This window comes from Aquila chrysaetos, chromosome 3 (assembly GCF_900496995.4).
Source record: "Aquila chrysaetos chrysaetos chromosome 3, bAquChr1.4, whole genome shotgun sequence".
In the NCBI taxonomy this organism is placed as follows: domain Eukaryota; kingdom Metazoa; phylum Chordata; class Aves; order Accipitriformes; family Accipitridae; genus Aquila; species Aquila chrysaetos.
The window spans coordinates 75,105,285-75,132,728 of NC_044006.1; the positions used below are offsets into that span (position 1 = coordinate 75,105,285).

At 38.5% G+C, this 27,444-nt stretch overlaps 1 protein-coding gene across 1 annotated transcript in view; it reads right to left on the minus strand.

Annotated features, from left to right (window-relative positions):
• Window positions 1–2,299: 2,299 nt before the first annotated feature.
• LOC115339687 (vasoactive intestinal polypeptide receptor 1-like) overlaps window positions 2,300–27,444 on the minus strand; it is a 30,088-nt gene continuing 4,943 nt past the window's right edge. The window contains exons 2-13 of the mRNA XM_030010035.2: window positions 22,615–22,714; window positions 18,856–18,963; window positions 17,991–18,100; window positions 14,987–15,084; window positions 13,343–13,475; window positions 12,768–12,921; window positions 10,770–10,830; window positions 9,164–9,233; window positions 8,143–8,234; window positions 7,008–7,137; window positions 5,639–5,680; window positions 2,300–2,993 (exon numbers count right to left, since the gene is read on the minus strand). Coding sequence (XP_029865895.1) covers window positions 2,805–2,993; window positions 5,639–5,680; window positions 7,008–7,137; window positions 8,143–8,234; window positions 9,164–9,233; window positions 10,770–10,830; window positions 12,768–12,921; window positions 13,343–13,475; window positions 14,987–15,084; window positions 17,991–18,100; window positions 18,856–18,963; window positions 22,615–22,714 — 1,287 coding nt within the window. The 3' untranslated portion in view covers window positions 2,300–2,804. The remainder of the gene's footprint in view (window positions 2,994–5,638; window positions 5,681–7,007; window positions 7,138–8,142; window positions 8,235–9,163; window positions 9,234–10,769; window positions 10,831–12,767; window positions 12,922–13,342; window positions 13,476–14,986; window positions 15,085–17,990; window positions 18,101–18,855; window positions 18,964–22,614; window positions 22,715–27,444) is intronic.

Genomic DNA, 27,444 nt, shown 5'->3' on the forward strand with positions numbered 1-27,444 from the left:
AGTTTTGGGGGGGCTAAATGGGTTATCTTCCTTCCTCATGGGAAGGAGTCCCTGGATTCTGCTAAGCAAAGTCAGTCCTGGACCAACCAGACATGAAATCTTTGCCATTAGTGGGCCATGCACACTCTTCCTTCACCATCGGTCAGTGAAGTTACATGGGGAAGGTGTTTAGCACACTGCATCAGTATCAAGCATGACTATGCGCTAATACTGCCAACACAAATGCAACACACTCTCCATTGCAACTAATAGCCTCTGTGGTGCTGAGCTTTGATCCACAGGTCTTTTGGGGCTGACATATTATTGGCTGTTGGTATATGGGTACAAACCAGGTTGTAGTGTCTGGTAGGAATGGTGGGGTTGCTAGAGCTGTTGAATTTTTATGAGGAGACTGAGCACTGAATGACTGATGGAAAGGTCCTTCCTGGTGCACTGGGACGTATCACCTTTCTTTGCCATCATTTCTCCTTCCTCTGGATCCTTGGACCAATAAAGAAGCTTCCCAGTAATAAAGGAAGAGGACATACAGTGAGATGGGTGGTCTTAAAGTGAAATGCAGGCCATCCTGGGAGCTCAGCTGGGAAGGGAGAATTGCTGTGTGACACAAGATGGCTGATACATGCACCAAATAAACAATGAAGTTAGGTGGGAGAGAAAGTAAAGCACAGATTGTACTGGGAGAAGGAATTTCCATAACACAAATCCTCAGGCCAGTTTTTTTTTCAAAAGAAGTGTTCCCAGGTCAGCCAAAAGCAGAAGCATAATTCACTCCAGCTTTGTTCCTCCCCAAAGGCACATGAAGAGATATGGGTCAATTCCTTCATACAGACAACTTAGTAATGTTTACCACAACTGTTTCCTGAAGAAAACATTCAGAAGTAGTCAGATAACTGAACTAACAGTCTTCTCTCAAAAATCAAAGCAGTAGGGTACCACAGACCTACGTCTTAGTGATGGTGTCTTGGAAGAGGAGTGGGGCATTAACTCAGGCTACAGGATCACGTAATGTAGAACTTTTCTTGGATGAAAAGGTCGAAATTGTACATATTCATTGGCTTCAAAACTATATCCATAGTAAACACAATTGTAAGACTGTCCTTTTTTTATAAAGTCTCAAATGAAATATCCAAACTGATATCATTAAAAACTCACAACAGCTGTAATTATCACTTGCATTTTATAGATGTACATCGTACAAATGTGTTCATATCACTATGCTAGGCAACAAACTTAAACAACAGGAGCAAAGGTTACTTTTACAAGGAAAAATGATAAGGGGGTCAGAATAGACAAAATGACACCTTAGAGAGGACATCTGATTCATTGGAACAGGTGTGTTAAGAGCCTAATTAATAAAGGACTGATCTGAATCATATTTATAGAAATCTGAACAATTCATCTCTGCTTTAATAATGGAAGTAGAGATGAAGCACCTAGAATCAACAAAGAGGTTTCCACCAAGTCAAATGTCTCCTGGCCTAAATAATTTAACCAAGAGTAGAGCAAAATGAGGGACTGGAGCACTACTTTTTAAAGCTAAACCAATATTGCAGTTCACAGAAAGCCAGCATGTACTTGAATGATCATGGTCTCTAGCAATGCTTTCAAGTCTGAATGCAGGTTCTCCTGGGAATGGTCCTGTCTTGAAGGGAACCATAACTATGTCTAGTGTACCTTGTGTGCCCTTTCTTTACTTTTGGAGAGTTTGAGGTAGAGTCCAACTCAGTCCTGAAGAAAGAGGAAGGCCACCCAAAGAAGTGATGCAAGCACAACATTGGTTCGCTCTGTTTTACTAGACCATACTTTGCTTCACTAGACCACACTGCTCTGTTGGTAATTCTGACCTCAGAAACATCATTGAGTGGAGTGATAATGAGCTGAGAAATAATGGGCAGATCTGAGGTAATCACAGCAATCACAGCAGACTAGCTCTCAAAGGGAGGTCCCCCAAAAAGCACAGTTTAATTGTGTATTTCACTGATGGATCCAGCCAATCTTCAAGGTTATGGTGGCAGAAGGTCTGTTCCAAATACACAAGGACCAGCATCTGGACAGTAATTCTAGGTCTGTAAGTTATTCTGAGCTCAAGGGACCCCAGCTGGCATAATGCATTGGGTTTGCTCTATGTTTTTCCTTAATACACACATAATCTGCCTAATGTTCAGCTACCCCGTGTTTTTCCATGGACAAGAAAGTGCTTGGGGTCCTCTGGCCTAATTTAATCTCTCTGTTCAATAGGCATGGAAGAAAAAAACCCAAACAGATAACGTAACTCATTCTTCTCTTGTGTCACTCGTGAGACAGCTTGAGATTCCTTTTAAAGGGTGTTGCTGCTCCATAGGTAGGTGCTTAGCAAGTTTCTGTGTATAATTCCCATTAAGTTGGCTCAAGTTGTCTCAAAACAACTAGTAAACATTACCAATCATTACAGCAAACCTTCTCTACCACGTAACTGTTTGAAATGAAGATTAGGAAGAGTGCTCTTGAAAACTGGAAATTTTGGAAAACACTAACAAAGACATGACAAACATGCTGGCCCTGGGAAGAGTTAATATAGTTCCTTTTTTGGGGTTCCTAACCTGTTGATTCACACTAGCTCAAGGTCTGGCTTTTCACAACAAAACAAGTGGATTTTATATGCCTAAAGAGAGAGAGAACTGTACCAGGTGAGAAAAGCAGCTCACATTCAGGACAAGAAATTCACAGAAAGCTCTTGACGGTATGGAAACCCATAAAGGATCCGACCTGGCCGTCTGTTAGGTAGTATGTTACAATGTCACAGCAACTCATCCTGCTAGGAAAGCTCAGACAGAAGTTACACCATTCTGGCACACAGATGTTTTCCTTTTTGGACTGATTTTTTCAAGCAGTGATAACTGAGTGACATAGTTGACTGGACTGTTTTCTCTGGACAAAGTCCCATGTTTGTGTAGGAAGTTCAGGTATTCTTGATACTGCCATTTGCACAGTTGTTTCTTCAGTTCACTTTGAACCTATAGAAAAGGAATTTAAAAGCAAGGCATCAGAAAATGAAGACTTAGTGGACATTGAAGGTAAAATATGCCAAAATATCTGCCTAACTACTTAGCCCAGATGCACAAAAAGGCACCTAAATCAGTCAGGATTAAGCTTTGACACATTTTTAGAAGAACTTAAACTACGTCCCTCTTCACTTTTGAAAATAAACAGACTTAATTTCCAAAATTCAGAGGATGACAGGGAAGTTTTTGTCTGCAGTTTCTTCGTTTATTTTTGTAGGTCTGCTTCATAACTATTTCTACCTTTTTGTAAAATTTCTATTTTTCCTCATACTGAATCTTCTGTGCCTCCTTGCTGTGACCTGCTATGTACAATAATGGTCCTTCTCCAGGCTTTCAGTTTATCCAGTTTGAAATCCCTCTAAAAGATCCCTTACTGACTCGGAAAGATACTGAATCAACTTGAATACCTATTACGTTTGAGAGAGGTCTTGGGGATCCTCATAAGCATAGGCAAAACTGATTTTTTTTACCATCTGACACAAAACTAACAGGTAGGTTGAACAACCTTGGAGGTCCACAGCCTGCTATTGACACTACTGGTACCGGGGTGAGGGGACGAGGGGAAAGTAGGTTCTGTTGCCCTACATAACGCAGCTCACACTCCAAGCTGTAGCAGAGGGAGAGTAAGTAGGTGCAGGAAACACCCAGTCGTTGTCAGTGTTCACATGAGCAATCTGCTCCTGTGGATTAATTGCTTGCTGCACCCTGTTACTTCTGTTCCCGTTCAGCTTCATCTCTACCTGCTTCTCCTGCAAGGGGGGTGGCTCTCCTGAATGCCTACAAACTGACTTACAAATGCCATCCCAAACTAAGAAGATATGTCAAATGCTTCTAACCACACAGCCGCCATCTTCTGTAGCTGTCATTAGTGCTGAACATCTATGATGGTGTTATAGCTGTAGCACCATTAGCACAAGCCCACTCCAAATTAAATGCAGAAATAAACTGTTAAGTGAAACTGTTAGTTCTTACAGGGGATGTGTGTATGGACAAATGTGATTTAAGTTCTCTGAACTGAGGAATTCCTCTAGTCATTCTGTTATCTAATCCTCTATTAGGTATGGTCTCTACAGCGACATACAGAAAAGAGCGTGGGACATGCAGAAATACCTCTTGGACATCAGGGCTCCCTGAAAGTCACTGGCAATATTTATCACTGAGGTGGCCCCTATTCTGCCTTATTCTCTCTGTTAACCACACAGACATGCCAGCCCCTATGTGCAACTTCAAGTATGGGCAGAACATGCCTCTGGAGGTTTCAAGACTCTGATAAATGAAAGAGGGGCTTCCCCCACCAACACAGTACTCCAGTGCTATCCCAGAAAGCTCAAGGTCCTTCAACACTCTTGTGTGCAATACCAGACCTCAGTTTCATCCCGTACAGATACCAGCTTGCTTGGCAACAACACAGTCTCTCACATTGTTGCAGATACTTAAAAGTGAAGAAACACACACACACACAGAAAAAATAATAATTATTTTTTATGATTGCAGGGAACCATAAGAGATGCACTGCCAAGTTCTAATAAGCGGCCAATCTGCTCCAGAAGCAGTTATCGCTAAGCAGTATGGACACAAGCCAACCTATACCACTTAATCTTGGCGCCACAGATCCCTCTCTGCCTGTCCTTTTTTGACACCTAGTAGATTTGTGTGGTGTGAGATACAATATGCAAGTTATTTAAAGACTGTTGGCAAGGAGTCTATGCAGACAGAAGGCAGGTGGGAAGTAGAGTATTCTGTATTTACAGGTAGTCTTGAAGGCACTCTCTCAGAACAGCACTAGAATGGTCATTACAGATTGTTTTCCTAAGTAAAAAAACATATTTTAGGCATGATACATCCTTGGGTAGGATTAATTTCACCTACATTTAGCCATCCCTATGAGAAGTGTCCAGTCTAAGCTAATGGAGAGACTGAGGCAACATTCTTCTCATTTAACCTACACACTTTTCTAAGGATGAGATGTGTTTTTACATTTTCTCATGGATTTTGATTCATTCTGCACTTTGGGGAAAAGTGCAAGCAAATTTAGTTAGGTTTTGAAACTGTAGACTCTCTAAAATGTACTACAGGGAATTTATCCAAATTCTAACAATGTTACAAAAAAAAGGAAAGAAAGTGTTTGAACAAAACTACTGAAAATGTACAGGATGCCCTGGAAAAGGGAAATGGAAAGGGAAATTGAAAAAGAAAGGGAAAGGGAAAAGGAAAGGGAAAGAGAAAGGAAAAGGGAAGAAACTCACTAGGAGAAAATAAACCTAAAGAAAATAAGGAGTGCTACAAGCTTTCTATTGAGACATCATCATGATAGCTATCAGACATAAAGCAGGAAAAAAGTTCCCTGACAGGAAAGTCACCAACCATTTGTAAAGGGTCATTGCTTCAAAGCTTATTTTGTGTCCTTCTGTCAGAACTATATGAATACAAATAAAATCAAGAAAGGTACCAAGGGAAAAAAAGATACCGGTATTTCATGCTTTCAGGAGCAGTTCAAAGCACAGATCTGTTCTGGAAATAGGAAAAAAAAAAAAAGAAAAACAAGAGGACCCCATGAGTTTAAAAGGTTTTGGTAATCTTATGTACTTGCTACTCACCTCTGCATTTGAGAAGCAATATAGAAGAGCAACAAGAAAACCCTAGGACAGGGAGGGTAGGGAGAAAAAAGACAACCATCAGGATTTTAAGCATAGAATCAGAGAAAGACACCAGGTTTCATTCAAAATTTGAGTAAGGCAGCAAAAAATACATATTTTCTATTGTTCCATTGGAATTTACGTGATGTGTCACTATTTATTGGGTTTTCATAATAGGATTAAATTCCTTAATGGACTGGTGACATTATATGTATATTTTGCCCTTGTATGGAGACACTAAGGACTAACTTACGGTTTACTGTATCCTACAAACAAGTTCTCCCTCAGATAAGGTAGTAGGGACTTCTGTCTTGTTCTAGTCTACATTTACAGTAGTGGATAAACCAGGTGAGGACCTGCTCTTGTTTTATATCTTTACTGCTAAACTCTCTTCTTTCACTCACGAGAGGATGGCCGTGTTCAGCCAATAACCTATTGGGAAAGGTCTTGGGTTCATATTCACCCAGAACTACAGTCTGGGTTTGGGGAGAATTAGTCAGCCGGGAGCCAAGCCATTTCACAGACTGTATTAACACAGGCAAACACTGGACAGTGCCAGACTATATCTGTATTAGTAAACTGAACAAAGCACAGCCCTGAATACTGGGCTTTGCTTCTCTAGGTTGTTAAAAAGTCAGCATGGTCCATGACACAGTTTTGGCTTGGGCCAGCAAGTATTTTCCCAGAGTCTGGCCATGGTTGAGACGTAAGCGTAGAAGAGGGAACATTTTCAACACATATCAATGTGGACAAGCTGTTCTGGGGTACAGGTGAAAGGGGAGGGAAAAAGACCTCAGCTACATATTACAATGTGTACCATGCCCAGGCCCTGGCCCTCTCAAATCCAAGATATTGTTCTGAACAGTGGTATAGCAAAATAAAAGAAACAAAGAAGTGTTAACATGTTGGACTCACTACTGCTAAAGGGTAAGGGCAGAACAGGTTGTTATATATTATCGTTATTTTTTCATTCCTGTTATCGTCACCTTTATTATATGTTGAATTAGTTTCAATCAGTTCACCTTAATCCATAGACTGGTCTTCATGGCTCTCTGTCATTCTTATTCAATAAAGGTAGATATTGTATTTTTTTGGTGATTATTAATATGAAGTCTGAGTCAGAACTCAAAAGTAGTGTGAGATTTCAAATATAAGATAAGGGAACAAACAACCGAAAGAGCTTGTGAAAGAGTAAGATGGAAAGTGTGCGTTGAACTTAGCTACATTATTAACACCTGCTCTAAAAAACAACCTAAAATATAAAACTCCTGAGAGTATGGTGTTTCAGATCAAACCTCTTAGGACTGGTAAAACATTTTGTCCAGCTTACCTGAAAAGAACCCAAGCCCAGCTCAATATAAAGGCGAGCTTCCAGACCAGTGCTTTCTGGGAAAAACGCAAATACAATGTAGTGCACTCCAAAGAGGGGGATTAAGAGTAACGTGGATTTAGCAAGTCTCCTGGCAAACCAAGAATTAAAGAACAATGCACTGTTAGAAAGATGGAATTACTGACAGCAATTGTATGTTGGAATAAATTTTAATAGAGGACAGCTCTGTAATGGAGGCAACTATATCCAATGAAGTTATGGAAAGATTACTTTCCGTCACTCCCATCAACACCTGGTGAACAAAGATGAACAAATCAGCACACAAGTTTTCTGGATTGACATTTAAAGTTTCTTCTCCCTGCTATACATACAAAAACAAGGGCACCAAACTAAGTCCTCCCATCTACTCTCCTGAGACTGATCTCAATCCCATATCGGAATCCCGCATAGGAGTGTCTCAACTTCCAAAACTGTCAATGGAGATCTAATCATCGCTGTCCACAGGACTTGATTCAGTTGCTTAAACAGTGGTGTGAGAGCCTCTGGAGCTATCCTAGGGTATTCTGCTTGGCCTTCAGCTCACTCCAGAAGGGCACAGGTTTACGCTAGGTCCGGTGCCATAACTAACGTTCATGCCTACATATCTTAGGATGAGTTAAATAGCTCGCTAGAGTCCTTTGATTGCATTGTTGAGATCCCTATTGATTGTGAAGGGGATCGTAAACAGGAAGGACTAGGTTCAGTTACCAGAACATCAGCATCATGTTACTGCTAAGAATTTAAAGGAAATTATCTGCATCTTTCTCTATGTGGACATTTGTGTGGAAAGGACTGGGAGAAAAGTGGATGAATCACCTGACATTTAGTGTTTACACTTTCAAGTTGGGTCCTTTTGGAGTTGTAATACTTTATATTTTACTTTTCTTATTGTCCCCAACATATCCACTCCACCTTTCTCTCCCTGAAGAAAAAGAGGGATGTGATATTTTGGATTAAAAGGAAAGTTTACATTGTTATTTCTTCCAGGGATTTCTCTTTCTGTTAGTAAGGAGTAGAACATTTTGTGCTACTGCCCATAAAGCTTTTCGTATAGCAACTAGAATGGGTAAATATCAAGAGACCCAGAAATACTTACACAAAGTGGCTTGAATGGCTCCCTCCTCCCTCTTGAGATTTCAATTTATGGACTAAAATTCTGATCACATTAATAAATATAATAAAGTTAATCTGAAAAGACAAGACAAAATCTGTAAACTTACTGCAAATCACAATGTAACTTCAGTTGATGCAAATTACCTAAAAACTCCAGTCATAGGAATTGCACTGCTATAAACTAGTGCAGATCTGCTCTCAGATCAAATCAATAGCATTAGAAATAGTATTCATTTTTCCCACCAATATATAGTTATACATAAAGATATGCTGAAAGTTATGTTGAATTAATATAGACCTACATATCTCAATATCGGTTTATGTTTGATATTAACTCCTTGTAGTAGCTGTCAGCACCTAGCAGGTCTTACATGATCTAAATAGTCCCCCTCTGTTCCCTTCATTGTTTATGACAGGGATTATAACAGATACAGACCTAAATGACATACTGTTTCTTCCCTAAATTTAGTTGGAATAAATGAGTGCATAAGGGAGAATTTTTTGTCTTAAGTTTACATCTTAAGAACTCATTTTAAAAATATACTAGATATTAGTATACTAGTATAGTAGTATAGTGCTAGTATATAAAATATACTAGATACTAGATCTGCATGTATTCCTTTTATTAAACCAGCTTCATATTATCTAAGAATATTGCCAGTATGGATTACCTTTCTTCAGAAGAATGCTATCTCTGTATCTTACAGAGATACAGATACAACTGTGGTGTGTGGAAAGCAGGTGTCAAGATGATTCCATTATGTCCTAGCATGACTCTAGAAAACATAGGATTTACCCTTTAAGTTGTGATTTAGCGTGGTTTGGGGGTGGGGGAGGAACCAACAAAACCAACAACAAAACCACATGCTATGCAATTATTTCCAGCTATTTGAAATTCAATACCATAGCATATGCTATTGCTTTTCTCCCAGCTTACTGAAAGGTGACACTAACTTAGCTTTCATATTTCAAAAGATACTCAAGACAAAATGAAAAAACCATACTAATACAGTTAGCAGAATGGGGCCTTTGATGATCCATAACACCACTCCGTTTTCATCATCATCCCAACATCTGAAACGGCAAACAAAACCTGTCATGTTATCTGTCCCATGTGAGCTTTCCACAACACATGAAATTATTTCTGTCACAGAATAAGAAAGTGATAGACACTAAGTTTTAAGTCACTATTTAAAGGCCCCTGCCAGTACTGGTACCCTGATACCTCTCTAAAAGTTTCTGTGCAGCCCAATATAAAGCAAGTTTATTCAGTAAAAGGCAAGGGTTGAAGAACCAAAGCAAAGTCAAGAAATGCACATTTCTATTTTCAGGCTTCTTTCCTGCTCTTCCTTTGAAAAAAATTACTATTTTACAGACTACAGATCAGAGACTAAACTACTGTGCATCCACAAATGTAATGACTTTGGGGTCATGAGGAAATAGGCAAGAAAATTCTGGAGCCCTAGTAAAGGTACCTTTGAAGGGAGAGAGCAGAATGGGCTTTTGGTCCCTGTTTTGAGGCTGTTCAGGTATCAATAACATCAGTAACAGTCCAGTTTAACTCCCTCCAGCCAAGTGCCATACATGTTAGGTTATATCATGCTCCCTCTTCCTGTATTTTCCCTTCCAGTGTTGTGACACAGGATATTTGGCTGCATAATGATAAAGCTTACAGATGATGGCTTACCCCAGCATATCTGAGTGTAAGGTGTATCTTTACAATGCAAGCAATGTGAATTCATCCCAGCTGTGTCTGAAGAACTTGGGTTTCCCATTTACTAGGCTATTAGGTAAAGGATGAGTGGTTGTGATACTATAGTTTGTTTATGTATCTAAATTAGAAGAGCAACCAAATGAATGGAGGATCTGCAACGAGATTCATCTGACTGCGTAGATGTCTTCATTGGATCTATTCAACTACATTTTCTTTGCAGTCAAAGGACATCAATATAGCAGGACACAATCAATCTCATCTTAAAGTGGACATCTAAAATACATCAGAGAAGTAAACTGAGCAGGTAGGAACTTTGCTGGAAGAGCACCCAAAGTTCAGACACTTTTCAGCCTCCTCTTTAAGCCTGTGAGAACTTGTCAGAGCTCTTGTTACTTGTTTAGTAAACAACCATCTGCTTTCTACCTTGCTCTCATATTAAAAGATAAAAGTAAAAAAGTTAAAATAAAAAAAAGAATCAAAGAACTGAATAGAAATGAAAGAAGAAACTACTTATCAGGACATAATGTGTTTGTTTGGGAAGTACTTACTTGAAGAGATTAGGGGTAGTAATTTAGAGTTCATTTTATACAGAAGCAGTGATTTTCTTAAAATATAATTATTTCAAGGACTGGGCATTAGAAAACTAAATGAAATTTCAATACTTACTATGATATTTCCAGATTTTATTACCCCATATATGCACATCAAAATCAGAAAACTTAAAACTGTTTTCTCACTTACTTGCTTATGAAGTGTAAAGATTAGAGTCACAACTTTGGAACAATTTGTTTTTTCTTTTCTTTTCTGTTTTCTATATCTATTTTTTCCCCACCAGAAAATCAAAATACAATACAAAATAGGACATCCTTGGCTTCCTTATCCAAGCTCTGACTTACCCAGTATTTTGTCGATGGATTCTTGTGAGGACCCAAGCAAACATCACGGCAGTGGGAGCTCCTGGACAAATCAACATGGAACACAATGTAATTGTTTTGAATACCATGTCCCATGGAAACTTTATTCCAAGAAGGTTCATAGTGCAGCAGATTGGATATACATTAAAGGTCAAACAATGGGTCAGACAAATTAAATGACTTTATGAAAGAAATAAACTTGCAGTTCAGGGGAAAAAAAAAAAAGCAGGAGAATGAAATCAAAACAAAGGAGAAAAGGGGATGCTGTGAAACTGTGTTTTCAAAAATAACAGCTAAGAATTACTTGAAGGTTTGGATATGAATTATGAGCACTTGTGAAGCTGGAGGAATCACTTATTTAGCTAGCAGTCTTCTCTCTTGTGAATTGTGGCCAGCATACAACTCTTTGTACACTGTCTGGAGGAGTTCATGTTTTTGTCCTGAGAAGTCTCTACTAATCACTCTAGACCCATCAGCTGACAAGCATTCCTTGAAAATTTTAGCTAAATCCAGGAACTGGTGATTTCTAGCCTCATTTTATCACTGCCTATCCTTCTACATTTATGACTGAATAGCTATTTCCTTTTTTATTCTTTCAAGCAGGCATATAAACTAGCAATTGCTTTTGCTCTCCTTCTGTGGAATTGAATTTCCAAAGACTAAGTAACTTTCAAAGCTGCCACTGAAAAGACTCTAATCTGAAGAAGATGACATATTCACTGATAAATCTATAGAAATATAGGTAATATCTAAGTATCACTTGAGATCTGTAGGTAAGGCCCAGAAGTTGTCCGTCCTAATTTTGGACCTTTGTTCAAGGCCTTTAAGCTGGGACCATATTCAGTTCAATTTCTCTTTTTAATTAATGAAGAGAAATATTTATATCCATATCACCTAAGATCTGAGTTGCTCCGAGATGTCTCTCAGTTTCCATTGATTATAGAAGGAGATGAGGATTACTACATTATTAATTGAGGTGTTTCCTTTGTTATCTCAAGTTAGCTGTGATTAATCAAGCTCTAAGCATCTAGTTTCAGGCAATCATAATTGGAATAGCTCCAAATTAACATCCTCTTTATAAAATTCAGACTTTTAAATTTAATTACATAAAAAAGTCTGAGAATCTGAAAATGAAGGATAAATTACTATTTACTTCAGAATAATTTAAATTTCACTCCAAAGTAAAAAATGTTAATGTAACTGCTCAGTTTGGGTGCCTCTATTTTAGAATAGCCAAGGTGAGGTACCAGAATATCTGAGAGTCACAATAAACAATTCTCTGCAGTGAAAGAAATTTTAACTATTACATGCACATATTCTGACAATATCAGAGATAATTTTAATTGCTGTAAAAACTCAAAAGATTCCTTAAAGCCAGAAGCTCTCTGGAAAAAAAAAAAAAAATTGTTTGATTCCTACACCTGAACTCACATGATTTAAGATTAATCTATCTAATTCTGCTTACTAAAAGCAAAATGTCAACTTAAAGTTAGTCACCCAAACTTCTTTAGTCAGTGGAGGAAGGTAACAAGTTTCCAGGATGTTATCCAGCCACATTACTCATCTTCTTGAGGACTGGATTAATCACCACTTCATGCATACCTCACTCTACTGACTGCAGGATAAACCTGGAGAGATAGTTTAGATTAGATGGCTAACTTTTAAATGACTGTAGTTGCATGAAATTACTTCCAATCATGAAGATGAGTGCTGCGGTCTTTCAAGTAGACATATCGTAGTGCTTCTAGTAATCCATCCTATCCTCTCCTTCAAAGTTTTGAATGGTATAAATATCTAACAGGATAAGAAGAAAGATAGTGTAATGGAATGGTTTTGATGTAGTAGTACTGGATGAATGGGTAACCTTAATCAGAAAGGTGGCACCTTTGATAGGCACCATTTATCTCAGAACAAATACTTTTTCTAGTTCTGAAAGTAAATGGAAATACTAATTAACACAAAGAGGAAAAGAGTACTAACCCCAGCCAGTAAATATGAACCACCATACATACTGCTTGTCCGAAACAAAGGTCAGCAAAAGCAGTGTTTGCAGGTATATCCCTTCTATAAGAAGCCAGAAGAAATTGGCTAAAATACTGAACTGGAAGAATGCCACAGCAGCCTTACAAGCAACCTGGAAGTGCAGAGGAAGAAAAAACTATTAGGTCTGGTTTCTCTACAAGTATAGGCAAAATTCAATGTTACCACACAAGAATGAAGAAATTATTACAAGATTTCAGTATGTTTGGGATTCCATAATTTCAACTGACTTGACTTCAGTTTCTTGAAAGGGAAACACTGGCCCTCTCTTATAGATGAAATCCTTTACTGATAGAAATTGTTACAGCTTCCTTAGAGTCAACAGACCTGTACCTTATATGTCAAAGCTGAATGTAGCCATAGCACTTGGTCTTTGGGTTTGTGTAGGATAGTTTATTTTAAGAGATTTCAGTTCTAGCAAACTAAAGAGAAGTGGGATTAAGAAATCTCCATATTCTCTTCCGGTAAAGAATTAAATGTTAAATCAAAGATAAGAGAGAGGGGAAGTTTAGTACCGTTGACAGTAGGCAGTGGTCCATAGTTTCATCTGCAAACAAAACAGCATCTTTGGTGAAAACAGCAATTGCTCTCAGGATAAAGGAGATAAACAGGTGCATATGGATGTAATTCCGTGTACAGTGGAATTTTCTGACATGGAAAGAGAAAATAAAAATTGTTCTTCAAGAGAAATTTCTTATGATCTCATCAAAGCTCAAACAGGAATACACATGACTGCAGACACCTTCCAAAGCAAATAAATGATCTGTCACTATTTGAGAGGGAGCTAGACATAAGGCAGCAGAGCAGTTTTTATCTGTTTAAGCTAATAAAAGTGCTAGTATATTTGTCCTTGAATTACCACACATTTAAAGGAGATGTCAGAAGCAGAGAGTAACACTGGGACTCTTGGGCTGTATTACAAGAATGCCTTTTAATTATTCTAAATAACATTTTTTGTTGAACAAGTTTGCAACAGGCTCTTCAGCCCCTTTCTGGCCAGAGGAGAAGAGAATATTGAATGGGTGTCAGTCACATGTGGGATGGCTGCCAGAGAAGTAGCTGCCTTACCCTAGACTGCATTCATTTTATGAGGAACGGCTGAGGGAACTGGGGTTGTTTAATCTGGAGAAAAGGAGGTTGAGGGGAGACCTTATCGCTCTCTACAACTACCTGAAAGGAGGTCGTAGTGAGGTGGATGCTGGTCTCTTCTCCCAAGTAACAAGTGGTGGGACAAGAGGAAATGGCCTCAAGTTGCCCCAGGGGAGGTTTAGATTGGAAAATTAGGAAAAAAAATTTTCACAGAAAGGGTTATGAAGCATTGGAACAGGCTGCCCAGGGAAGTGGTGGAGTCACCATCCCTGGAGGTATTTAAAAGACATGTAGATGTGACACTTAGGGACGTGGTTCAGTGGTGGACTTGGCAGTGTTAGGTTTGTGGTTGGACTTGATGACCTTAAGGGCCTTTTCCAACCTAAATGATTCTATGATTCTATTTCCCTAGATTGCCTGTCCATAGTTTTACCTTGTGCTGAAGGAATCTCCTTCAAGATTTGGACACCCTACTTGGTTCTGGGATCCTCAAAGCGATATGACCTTTAAGATTGCCAATGCATTCCAGTTAGGAAACTGCTTCTATGCTCTGCATTCCTGTCCACAGAGTAAGTTTAAGGCTTTTGTCCAAGTGCATTAGAACCAATCAAATCCAGGATCCATTTCCTAATATCCAACATCTTGAAACATGACATTTAAATCTCTTTAAATCTCTTTCTATAGCTCCCAATTATGGAAACAATGGTCTTCCACAGTTTAGAATTACTGCTGGTTCAGGGGCATGAGATACTCAGTTTCTGCAGAGTATGTCCTGCTATGCACTGGAGGAATAGCTACCTTATGTTAATAGTGAACAGGTTGGAGCATTTCCACTGTATGGTGTCATTAAAGAGGCTAAGACAGACTGCCCAACCAGCTTGATTGTTTTAACATCTGCAGGGAAATGCAACTACATGAATAGAGGACCCATCGCCATCAATGGTGTTATGTCTGAGAAGGATTTGAAAATAATAATAAAAATTCCCACAAAACAAAAACACAGAAGATTTGAGAGGAATTAAGATGAGGCTGTCTTAAGACATGCTGAAAAAAAGACTATTTTTTTTTACCTGAAGGCAGCAAAGACAATTAGAGCTATAATGAGTGAAGTCACTGATGCTGCATAGCCAGCAGTGTAGACACGCCAAAATGCAGAGTAATATGATTTCTATGAGAAAAAGAGAACACAGACCAATGCTGGTGGTTATGCAGCATGCATGCTGGTGTGCTTATTCCACTAAGATACATTTTCCCTTACTAGTCAGACCCATCACCTATGCGTTGCTTTGCATGCTTAAGATCTCCTTCAGGTTTATCCTTCCATCGCAACACACCTTATTTTCATTTGAATCCTACTTAACGTTACACGAGACAGGTTTCACAGCCCACAGGCTCATCTGCAATTTTCATCCCTTTCAGCATGTTCAACAGGAAAATATTAACTTTGGGTTTTTTTGTACGTTTTCTCCTATAGGTACATAAAGCCTCTAGGGCACTGAAACATGCTGATGGGTGATTTGTGAATCTGTCCCTTCACACCTGGGCCAGATTCAATAAGTATTGGTTTTCATCAACAGCTATAGCTAAAAGAGAAATAAAACTTGCATTTTGCAAGTGAGGAAACTGAAACACTGTGAAAGAGCCACATCATATTGTGGAGGTAAGAAAGTTAAAGCCAAGAAAATAACCTCACAGTCTTTAATTCTTTGGACTAAGTGTTCATTTCGTTGTCGTATATGGTAACACAGTAAATTCTTTATAGTTCATTTGTTTGTTTGGTTTGCATTTAAACATCCTATGTCCTAAGAAAAATGAAGCACGTTTATGTTGCTTTATCTATGCAAATTTTATTCTGATTCACTACAAGATCACCTAATTATTTAAAATCCCAAGAAACTAAATTCTCTGAATCCAGGCAAATTTCCTCCTTGCAAATGCAATGGACATTTTGTTCTCTAATTGATCCAAACTCTGTTTATCCAAAAGGCAACAATTCTGGGTTGAGACAACCAATTAGCAATTTTAAGTAGATCCATAAATAAATCATGCAACCCTGACAACCTAGGAATCATCCTGGTGTTTCTGAAATAGTCCTAATATTTTATACAGTCTTTTCAAAACACTGGCGAAAATTAGAAAATAGGTTCTTCAACTGAACAACGAAGTATTTCGACGCATTTTATCTATTTTTGTAGGGTAGCTAAAAAAACCCCACTATATGCAGAAGATAACATAAGTCCTCAGTGCAGATACAAAATACAAAATGAGTGGTTCTCTTAGAATCTAAGTGGGATTCTTCGTACTTACTTCCCTATGTTTACAATGCAGTAGAGCTTACTGATCTTGTCTTCCTTTTATAGACCTTGTGGGTTTGACTGGAATAACAAACTAAACACAACCGCAGCACAGACACGAGCTCTGCCCTCAAATCTTCCATAATGTTAAAATGTAAATATAGTCCCTTGCTTGATTTCAGCCTAGGACAGCTACAAATTATGCCTGGTTTAACACAAGCCAAGAACTGCTCAGAGAAAGCCACCCTGGAGAGTAAGAGACTTTAGCTTTGTGGGCGAGAGCCATGCCATGGCAGCTAGCCCCAGGGCTGGAGAACTGTGCTCCAGAATATATGCCACCTTATGAGTCTTACATCCCTTCTGGACTGTTTGCATGGTTTCCAGCATCTTTCCAGAAGTTTTTTAAGCATTTATCTTTCTAGCTTCCCCACAATGTAAAGAAGGACAAATGTTCTTAGTTTACAGGCGGGGAATTGAGCTCCAGATATCTATACCGCCTGTTACAGCTGAGCTTGAATTTCTAAGCTCATGGAGCCAAATGGCTGAAGCCAGTTGTGTCTACACTTCCTAAAGATTCAGACACCTGAACTAGTACTTCTGTGCTTGAGCTTGCCTACCTGGACAACCAAATGGTTTACTCCAGATAACATCCAGAGTGTTACTGATGACGACTCTCGTCACCATTCTGTGTCGTGCTTTGGCCTGTGACAAATGACCTTTTTCCACTGTTGAGTCATGACTCCACACTCACAACAAGCTACATGAGTTAGTCGTCTCTTTCATAGATTGGAGAGAGTCCATTGCTTCTATCAAAATACCACAATAGGAGGAACCAGTGATGTGCCCCATTTTGCATTTGTGCAAGATATATGAGCCTCATCCAATACAGACTGGAGATGAGGGGATGGAGACACCCCTATTCTCTCTTGCTAAAACTATCCCATTTAGCAAAGGTCAGAACTCAAAGGCAGAGGCAGCGAGCACGTCTCTGTTAATCAACAACCTTCAGCCATGAGGCAAAGTTCACCACTGAGGCACTGCCATCACCAATGAAGTGTGAGGCTTTCCTATCCTGGGGCCAAGTACGATGATGAGGAACATGGAAATTTAAATCATATGAAGATGTGGGGGGCAAAGAAATGCTGCTGGAGCCTCACTGAGTACCAATGATGATCATCAGATAAGGAAAATAGAGGTTCACTTCCTACTCCACTGAACACCCAAGATAAAGTGTGGAAATACTTAACAACATCCAAGAGTTCCTTCTTAAAGATGTGTACTCAATGGCACCCAAGTTTTCCCTCCTAAAGACATGCATTGACCACCATGCTATAAAGTTATGGAATCTTTTTCTCTGCCTCAGTAACATCTGAAAAAAAAAAACCAGGAGGGATCCAAAGGAATTTTTCCTGAAAAATTCCTCCCCAGACAGGTTGGTAGGGCTTCCTTGGGAGATGGGTACATGATGAGGATTCAAATCACCTCTGTCAGAGAACCAAAATCTTTGTTAGGCAGGACAAGTGAACAATCGTAAGTCTACTCATTAACACCAAGAGGAGACAATTGGATGGAGAGGAAAGTGCTACCTGCTACTTCCTTGCTTTATATTAAGCCTAGTTTGTCAAACAGGCTCTAAATATACCTAAAAGGTTTGAGGTTACCACTGAAGGTGGGTAATTACTGGATTCTGGCAGGGCTTAGATGTGTGGGAGCATCCAACTACTCAGCACACCAAAAAGGATGCTCCAGAGATGTCCACAAGCAGGAAATAAAAACTCACCTGATCCTCAGGCCCTTTACTGGAACCTTCATCAAATCCACAGGCAGTGGTGTATGGTGGGAATGGTTCTGACCAATATGCCTCCTGTGTACAGTTTCTCTGAAGGAAGCCTTTAATGGTAAAATATATCAGAGAATGAATTAGCGGGGGGGACGGACACGCACGGTTCTTTAAATTTTGATGAGCAACAACAAATTTTTATTCCTACTTTGATTCTTAAGTTAGGTACTTACAGGTCTAGTCATGTTCAGCAAGATTACCTATACAGTTATATTATTCCATATATCATTTGAAAAGTTGAGACAAATGTTCCTATTCATTTCAAGATGCAGTGGAACTTCTACATTTCATATAGGAAATTCATTCTGCAAATTCAATCCTTACACAGAGGAAATCAAATTATGCAGCCTATCCTGCATTTACAACATAATTTTTGTTTATGGACAAAGCCCTGAGCCACCCGATCTAGGTTTGAAGTTAGATACAATATTTGAACATGGTCCTGCTCTGACTGGAGGATTGGACTAGATGACCTCAAGCAGTCCTTTCTAAATTGTTATATGACTTTATAAATCAGCTATTCTGTGACATACTTATATTCCTTTATAACCTCAGCAACGTAGTGAAATTACCCATAATTTTTAGACCACCAAAGAGACTAGACAATTCAGTACAGCATAACACAAACCAAAAGAGTGCTAAATATTGATCATAAGCCAAGATGTGTATCTGGATAATTACTGTATCTCGACTGACATAAGATAGCATTGTAAATCAGGAAAATAAGCAAATTACTGAATCTATAACTATTAGAATGCATTTTAAAAAATATGTAGGGACAAAAAGAATAGGAAAAAAGTCTTGCCGTGGATATTGGTGATTTCTTCAAAAAATCTTGGACAAGGAACTTTAACCACTTCCCCAAAAGTGGCTCTGGGCCAGCAGGTTAGACCATCCCAATCTCTGGTGCATCCTGAAAAAAAAGTGCCTCTAAATAATGAAACACACAGAGAACATCACACAGTTGATCTTCCATAATGAGGTTGTCTGTGGCTTTCCCACTAATTCATATGCAAGAAGAGCTACAACAGGACATGCAAGTGAAGCAACAGCTCTGCAAGTGAAGGATTGTGTTGTTTTCCTCTTCTCTTTGAATGCATCCTTGCTCACATAAGCACTTGGCATTCCAGTTCGACCTTCCCCCACCTTATCTCATGAGAGAATGTACCTGAAATTCAAGCAGACACAATCTGAAAGTCAAATCAGCCGGAGCTCTTTCTGTTGTCAAAACAAAAGTCAGCAAAATAAAAACATTGAATAATTATTAGCACTTGAGATTTCTCATTACGGGTTTCACAGTCTAACTGAAAAACATCAGACTTAAAAATTCAGCCTTAGTCTCTTGATTCCATGCTTAAAGTCTGAAGTCCTGTTCTTAGGCAATCAATGGCATTTTTACAATGGACTTCAACAGGGATTAGATTCCTCCAAACTAGAACATCTCCTAGCATCATATAAAATAACCATCATCAGGAGCAGGTCTGACTGGTTGGCATTCATGAGGTTCTCTAAACCAGAGATTGCTAGCTGAGGACAGAGGGCACGTTACTAGCTAAAAAAGGTTTTCAGAAGTTATAGTTAATGACAGCTTTGTCAAGGATGCACCGCACTGAGACTCAAGCTGTGGTCACGCAGTGTTTGTTGGCAAGTAGGTGTGGGTGCAGCACAGAAAAATTATCAGCACGTAAAGATGCCTGAACCAATAAAAAAACCACCGCGCTGTAACCGAAACCAATCTCTAGGTAGTCGTAAGGTGGATATAAAGCAGTGCATGAGCTTCATTTGGGAGGTGTCATTTTCTTTCACTGATTCTTTTCTGTTTCCTCTGTGACTGATGACAAGGCAAATCTAAAATTGTCAAAAGCTGAAATGTGGAAGCAATATTACTTGCCTGTAGCTGAGCAAAGTTACTCTCCGGCTTCCGAAAGGATATTCCTGAGAACCTCCCACAGCATTATGTGCACATCACCATTGGGAGGACAAAGTTCCTGGTATCCCCAATTTGCCAGATGGGAAAATAGAAGCCTTGATTGGTTATCTCTAATTTTGTCTAAGATATGTTAGCTAATCTTAGCTGTGTCCCCTCTGTAATCAGTACAAATAGACAGGGACTTCCAGCGCGTGATTCATCCCATATATTGGTGGCTCCTTTCTGAGGACAGGATGAATCACTCAATGCAAATACCTAGGTTTCTCGGATGATTACAGCCTAAATTAGGCTGCTAATTTTCAAACTAATAAAGTCAGGTAATATGAGTCCCACTTAGACATGCAGCGGCCCACACACTTAGACTTAGGGACTTTAAGGGTCCCTCTTAGAGTGACTATAGTACCTTTGAGGAGCTGGGTGTAAAAATCTGTTGTATTTGGCAATGTGGGGTTAAAAATGAGAATCAGGTGGCTTTATGTAGGAGTGGAACCTGTATGTTGTAAATCCTAGATCTGGCTTCATTTCCAGTGACTTCTACAGTTTATATCAAAGAAAGCGCTGAGTGCAGAGGCAGAAAAAGCATTTTACACGCCAAGATTTTCAAGAGACTAGTGATTGTCCAAGTCACCTGTGACTCCATAAAGACAACTGCAGTACGAGTTGTATCAAGTAATGTTGACATCACAGATACTTAAGTCTTTTTCAGTGACCCTCAGCTCTTTTTTTTTTTCCAACAATGGAGAAAAAATAAGTATTTTTAGAGCTTGATTCAATTGACCTATTTTAAATATCTACTTCAAGATGAGAGGAATTGCACCCTGGACTCTACCGATGATACTTGTTAGACACTGCTCTGTACAACAAGAATAATGTGGAACTACTTTAGATTAAAAAGTCTGCAATATAGACTACTTCCAGCACAGATTCTCTGTGACTACTGAGAAGTAACTCTCTACAAATTGTGATCCTTCAGTTTGTCTCATTCAGTTCCTGAAAACTGAAATGCAAGTCTAGTTTTAAAATATCCTAGATAAAATATTGGGCATGAATTCTTTTTCCAGATCTAATGTTTCATTTTAAAATATACTGAGAAAGGCTGTAAAGTCCAGAACACATTTTCATTAAAATCTTTCCGTCTCTAGAGAATGAAAGGTGGAAAGGAGAGCTTTGAGAAGATCAGAGTTGACAAAGTTGAAGATTTTTAAACAGTTTAACAGAACGTTCAGGGATTTTTATTTTTTTGAGTACTGTTTGCTACGATGAGGATTCCAAAATCATGTATTTATTTTTCTGGTAAAGAGAAAAATACTTGGAATATCATAATGTAATGCATGTAATAAAACATTATCGAAAACGCCTGATTTTTGCCAGAACATTTTTTGGGTGGGTTACTGGGTGTTCCAACTGCAAAATGTGTCCAGGAAGTATTCTGGACTTGATTAAAGGTGGGGGAAATACCACTAAAATAGAGTAGGCAAGTACAAGTAGGATATCGGACATTAGAGTGACTGGAAATGCTGCAGAAAAATAAAGATGATGATAATGGAAGCATCTTGGGGGTTAGTCTCTGAATTTCAATAGGCTGCTAAAGGCAGAATTCCAGGTGGTTGCAATACTTCTATTTGTACTAAACGCATGAGGCATCTTTGTCTTATAACTCCTTTGCAGAAAATGAACTTCTGATAATTCATGTATCTGAAAAATCTCACTGAGGTGGATTCAGACTTTTCTAAGCAAAGTTGGCCAGAAAAAATATGACTGAACTTTTGAAAGAGTTTGAACATTTTGAAATTTCACTTTGAATCAATTCAAAACATGTCTCCACAAAGCCAAAACCCCAGCAAAGAGAAGCCCCTACACAGCATTTTGCAAATATTTTACAGGCTCTCTGAAATGTTCATTTTAATTTTCAAAATTTGTATTTGAGCTTGTAATAGATTTCAAAACACCACCACAATAAATCTTTTCAAACAAACAAAGAAACAAAGAACTTCCAAAAATGTAGAAATAGAATATTTTGAAGAAGTTGGGTTTAATTTTTTCTTTTGTTTTTTTTTTTTTTTTTGTTTTGCAAAGAACATTTTCACCAGATTGGAATGATTCCCAACACGATATAATTTCAGCATGCGTTTCAGTGTCTTCTGTGTAACCTTCTTTGGAGTTTTGGATATAAGGGAAGTATACACCAAATACTTTAGGAATGTAAGACATTCCAAGTAGGGTTTTCTTGCCCTAACTAAGCATCTAAACTTCTCAGGGTCTGAACTGATCATCTTAGTCTCATTCTGTAGTTAGTAAAGAGAAATACTATTCCAGAGAATGATTGTTCTCATTCTAAAGTAAGCATCTAAACCAGATTCAATGAAACATGCTCTAGGGATATCCATCTTCCTCCATTTACTTTAAGAGAATCTAAGAAGACAAGTCCTGACTTAGACATTGAGCTTTTAAAGATGTCTAAAATGAGATGAGGTAAAGTCCCAGCCTATAGAAGAAACATTTCAAACTATTAAGAAACCAAATAAAATAGAAATCATATCTTGATTGAGGAGAACAAACGGTATCTTGATATTGTGCCCCTGAAGTGATATACAAGGGATATTCATATCAGAGCTTGACAATCAGGACCATTACCTTTTAGATCAGGTGAAACAGATTCATTCGTTTCTAAGCAGAGAGCCTCCTCTTTGAGCACCTGCTGGAATATCTTGCATTCTGGATGGATTCCCACAACCTCAGTAAGAGAAAGACAAAACAAAACAAGAACTTCTGTGATTATCGGAATGGAGAAGAGCCAGGTTTCTTTCCAGTTTGTACCTCGTGGCTCATACTTTGAGGTCTAAGAATGTGAAAACTCCAGCTGAAGATTTTTCTGCAAATGGGACATGTAAACGGCAGAAGGAGGCTGTGATCTCATACATTTATCAATTTGTATATGCATCTGGATATGCATACTCATATGGATTCTTCAGCGTATCATAATGGTCAAGCTCATGTAGCACCTCTTCTTCAATCTGGACATTTATACCACCTCTCCTTTACATCTATGTTTTTCACAAAACTTAAATGTTTTTCACATTCTTTGGATCTCAACCTCTTTTTCAGGTGGCCAAAATTGGATGAATCCATCAGCTATGTGAATATTCACACTGAGTCCCCCAAACATACGTGCAGTCTGACCATATACATCTTCCCTGTAAAACAAATAAAAATAAATCAATTTCTTTAAATATACATGTTGGGTTTGTTGTTTTTTTTTTAGTTAATTATTTTGGGTGTTCAGAACTACCTATGGCAAAATATTCCTATTTTGATTCTTGGGCACTCCCAAGAACCAAGTTTTCTTTATTGGAGGAATCAGCCCTAAGTGTGACAATAAAGTCTTAATTACTCTTCATACTCTGCTTAGATGCTGATACTAATAGAATGGGCTCCTGGTCTTCTTTGAAACCTTGAGATTATAGTGTCATAGTAATCACTCTACTGAGACAGCATGGTGTATGCTCTTCCATTCTGAAGGCAGTTGGTATAATCATAAAAACAGAAGCAAAAAGTAGGAGCAGAAGTTTTATGTCCACTGGGCCTTAAATAAGAAATACTGAAGTCCAAGAATTTAGAGAAAATAGAAAAATAGTAATCTTGGCCATAGTTTAATCTGAGTGATTACAAAATTTTATCAATTTATTATCTGAGGATGCTACACACGCCTTGGACAGAGTCATTGTTTCCATTTTACCAGATGAAGAAATGAGAAAAAATTAATGACTTGTTTTCGGAGCTTAAGGATTTATATTTATCTCACAGATTAAGATACCTACATTTAAACAGCTAAATGGATTTCTAGACTTCTCTTGTTGAACAGCATCTAGATTCATCTTCTTAAGTACAGATACTTAGTGTCATTTAGGTGCTGTCATGTATTTTGCTTGGCCTCCAGCTCTCACTCCAGAAAGTTTCACGTCCCCTGTAGTCCTGCATCAAATCTGCTGTGATTGTGAAGATGTTCTTAATACCCTAGAAAATCCCAAAATTTTTGCCTCTGGAAAGGCAATTAAATTCTGAGAAAGAACATACAATGTCAGTGTCTACATGTGATCTTGTTATCTGAGCTTCTTTTGCAGTCCATGGAAATGTAAAGGATGTCTCACTCACCCAGGAATGGTTAGTGCTGTTCGGGATGCTATAGGGTATCTCAGCCCTCTCCTGTATATTCTGCATTAATTTTGCCAGCCCCATGTGGAAGTCTCAAATGCATTACCTGATGCCTCAAATATTTCTACACACCCATGTTTAGGTAACTGAATTAAACCCAGGTTCAATAAAGTCAAGACAGCCTAGAAAGCAACTGAACTGTATTCAGACAACTGAATACTGCACCAAAGCCTCCTTTGGGATATTGGGATGTTCACAACATAGGGAAACTTAAATGGAATAGCTCAGAGGGTTTGCTCCTTTGCAAGCCATGCTATTCAAGACAAAGCCAGGGGCTCAGGGGGTAGTGATTTTAATTGAAATGATGGATTGAAGGCTTTCTGAAACATTTCTGAGGAAGACTGTAGGCCATTTGAAACCTCTAGGGACTTTGACAACACAGTACAGATGAAAACATCACTGCTGTATTGCCTTTTCAGTCTCAGGAAGTTGATTTATTGGCTTTCAGAATGTATTCAGTGAACAATGCAACCAGAACTTCTTTTAGCCTCCACAGAAACTTTACTGCAAGTCATGTAGGCTATTGCATCTTAGCAATAACATCTGCCTAGGGAGAAAAAAGGAACACAACTTTATCTTTAAAAACCTTTAAAAAATCTGCCTACATTTGGGTTTTAAAGTAGCATAGACAGACTGCTTTTAATTATGAGGCTCTAGAGATGGTTCATACATCCTAATATTAGAACAGAAAGAGGATTAAGGACACTGTTCAAAAAGAGAATTAAGTCATGGCTTTTTTCATGCATTATAGTCCTCCAGTGGGTAATTCAAAATATGTTTTATAAATCAGCATGAGTGACTCTTAAAATAGTACTTCTTGCTGTTGAACTATAGTAACACAATTCTGAAATGAAATTTTTCAGATATTAATAAGATCCCTGTTCATCGCTTTGTATTTTAACATACATTTCTCTTTGCATTTGGCCTATATAACAAATGAATTATTTCAGTAGTAGTAACAAAATGATTGCTATATAAATCTGTCACTATTTCAGTTTATAAAGATGGATTCAGCTGGACAGGAGAGAAGTCATTTCTCTACTTTCTGGAATTTCTAGACTCTGTTACTCCTGAGAAACTTTGTATTTGGAATATTCTCAGGCTTGACGTTTAAAAGTCATGACAACTTGACATGATGCTATACAACTTACCATCTATACTGAGTCCTCTGGTAAAAGTCTTGAAAGCAACAGCCAGTCATAACCCAAAATGAACTTAAAACCATGAAAGGAGATTTGAAATGCCTTTGAGAAACAAGCACTTGGGAGAGATGGATTAATTTAACTCCCATCTCTTGCCAGAGGTGCTGACAATGGTAGAAACAGACACATAATTAGTTGTGAAAAGTTTCAGAGGAGGAAGGGTTATTTTTCTCCAAAAGTCAACTTAAGCAACACATGGCAGCCAATACAGGTGGACCATAAATGAGGGACTAAGCAGCTGAGCTCTCCCAAATAGAACATCAAACATTGAATATGTGTGCCAGGCTGTCTGCTGCTCGAAGTAGGCTGCGTGTCCTTTTTTCTCTCCTTTGGTAAATCTACACCCACTGAACCAGACCTTCAGTCCCCATAAATCATCAGAGTTGTACTGAAATCAGTAGAGTGCTACTCCTTGACAGTGGCTGGGGAAGCCCGTACCCTACGCATAAGGAAGTTGTACTGCATTGGTTTTACACACAACAGAGGAATTGCTATAACAGATCAGATCCCTAGTCCATGTAGTCCAGACTCCTGCCTCCCAAAGCAGTGATTAATCCCAGAAAACATGATTTTACAATTTCTTCTAGAAATCCTGACCAAGCGCTGGTGATACTCACCAATGGTGAGATTGTAGACAATCCCACTACCACTGATTGGTAAGCAATTAATCAGCATGCTCACATTTTGTTTGCTTCTGCGTTAATTGAATTTGGGGTGGGGGTGGCTATAGCCACCAGAGCCCAGAGGTTTTATTATAGGCCAATACATAGGCTAAATATTACTGACACTTCAGTGTTTGAAAATCAGCATCAAGTGCAATTCCAGGTGTAACCTACAGACTATCCCATAAGAAACAAAAATGAGGTTGGTGGTGTTAACTTACAATCATGTAGCCTTACTGGAAGTAATCCCACTGTTACAAAAAAAAAGAAAAAAAAAAAGAAAAAATGACTCGTACACAACAAATTGAGAACAGTGATGATGCTTCAATTTGTTGGTTTTCTTCAGTCTTTAAGAAAAAGAAAGACGTTAAACCATTTTACAGTTAAAGAAATGCCTTCTGGGCAGAACATTACTTGTGATTTATTTGCTATGGCTTACTTATTTTTTGTTATTAGTCTCACAATGCCTTCAGAGAAAAGTGCATATTGTTGGTGTAATCTGCCTACAATGGTTAGGTGATGGGGCTTTCTAGAGAACAGGGGGTCTGAATTTTTGCAGGGACATAGTATTGCAATTTGGGAGTCATCTGCTGTAACAACTGAGCTCTTGTAGGAAAAGAGTAGCTCCTGTTCACCTTAGAAAAGGATAATTTAGGAACAAAAACAAAGCAGAGATTTCTGAGGCAGGGAGCTCCAATCTGGCAGTCTTCCCTGCCACAGTAATAAATGTAAGAGGCTGATTTAAAATCCTACTTCTTTGATCAACATTTTCTATTAGCTAGACAGTAACCTGGCGTGTATCTTACTGAAAATTACAGTGGGGTGCCTTCACCCCAAGGCTTATACAGAAAACTTAGAGGTTTCATGCAGGGTTGTAGGCAGCACTCAAGGAACGGAGCTTTGCATTGCTGAGCATTGTAACACAAAGATCTTTTTTCTGGCTTGAACCTTAGTGACCAGCCAAAATTCACAGGGGTGTTTTAACTCTAAGTCCTGAGCACTGAAAAAATCTTGCCTGGAACAAAGCAATCACGTAGTGAACATTAAAAAGTTAATCTATGACAGGCACAGACATGCTAAAAACCTGGGACAGTTTAGAGAGCCAGATTTTGGGTTTGTGCTTACTTTTAGACTTCCTTTTCTGAACATCTGTAAGGTTACTGCATTGAAACCTTAAGTAGTATACTCACTGATAGTAAGTATAGCATTGCATTGTATTTCCTCTGTTACATGATAGTTTATTTATTTGCCAAAATCTGAACAGAAATTTCAAGCTAATGGCACTTTAGGGTTTGATTTGCTCACATTGTACAACATCAGACTTGGCAAGCACTGGGAAGAGAGTCTTTCTAGCAAAATCCTCATGCTATACTTGGTGCAACTTAGTT